General features: G+C 45.4%; 1 protein-coding gene across 1 annotated transcript in view; it reads right to left on the reverse strand.

Moving 5' to 3' along the window:
• Positions 1-548, reverse strand: part of LOC108574872 (DNA ligase 3) — a 30,645-nt gene that overhangs the window by 9,746 nt on the left and 20,351 nt on the right. The window contains 1 exon segment of the mRNA XM_017937520.1: positions 2-179. Within this exon segment, the coding sequence (XP_017793009.1) occupies positions 2-179 (178 nt within the window).

Raw genomic sequence — 548 nt, forward strand, 5'->3', positions numbered from 1 at the left:
CACGCGAATAGTCTCCGCGATGTCTCCCTGCTCCAAGTGCTCTAGCATCTCACCCTCGTCCTGAAGAAGTATACGGGAATACAATTTGACCAGTTGTTTGCTCTGCAGATTATACACCCTCTTGTCAATTCCAGGAAGCAGCATTCTGCACCAGAGCTTCACGTCGCTCTTGAAACCGTCTGGAAAAATGGCGCATAATTTCGGTAACGAAGGCGGTTAACCAACGGACAAGATCGTTGAAATTTCGAGACGGAAGGAAGAAATTTCAAAGGGAAAATGAAAGAAAAGCGAAATTGAATCGTGTCTCGAAGACAGTTCGAGAAAATATCCACGATCAGCGTGTCCACTTATCAACGTGCAATTATCACTTCGTAACTTTCCACTCTACTCTTGCATTCCGATGCAGCGACGCTTTTCTTTCGTTCCCTTTTCCCCCTAGCAATGATAAACGCAGCGAGACTTTCTTTACCCGACAGGGATTCCCTAAATCGTTCCTCGATTTCTTCGAGAACGCAAAGTTCCTCGAACATTCTCTGGACTCTGTATTT

This window comes from Habropoda laboriosa, unplaced genomic scaffold, assembly GCF_001263275.1.
Source record: "Habropoda laboriosa isolate 0110345459 unplaced genomic scaffold, ASM126327v1 scaffold210, whole genome shotgun sequence".
NCBI classification, from domain to species: Eukaryota; Metazoa; Arthropoda; class Insecta; order Hymenoptera; family Apidae; genus Habropoda; species Habropoda laboriosa.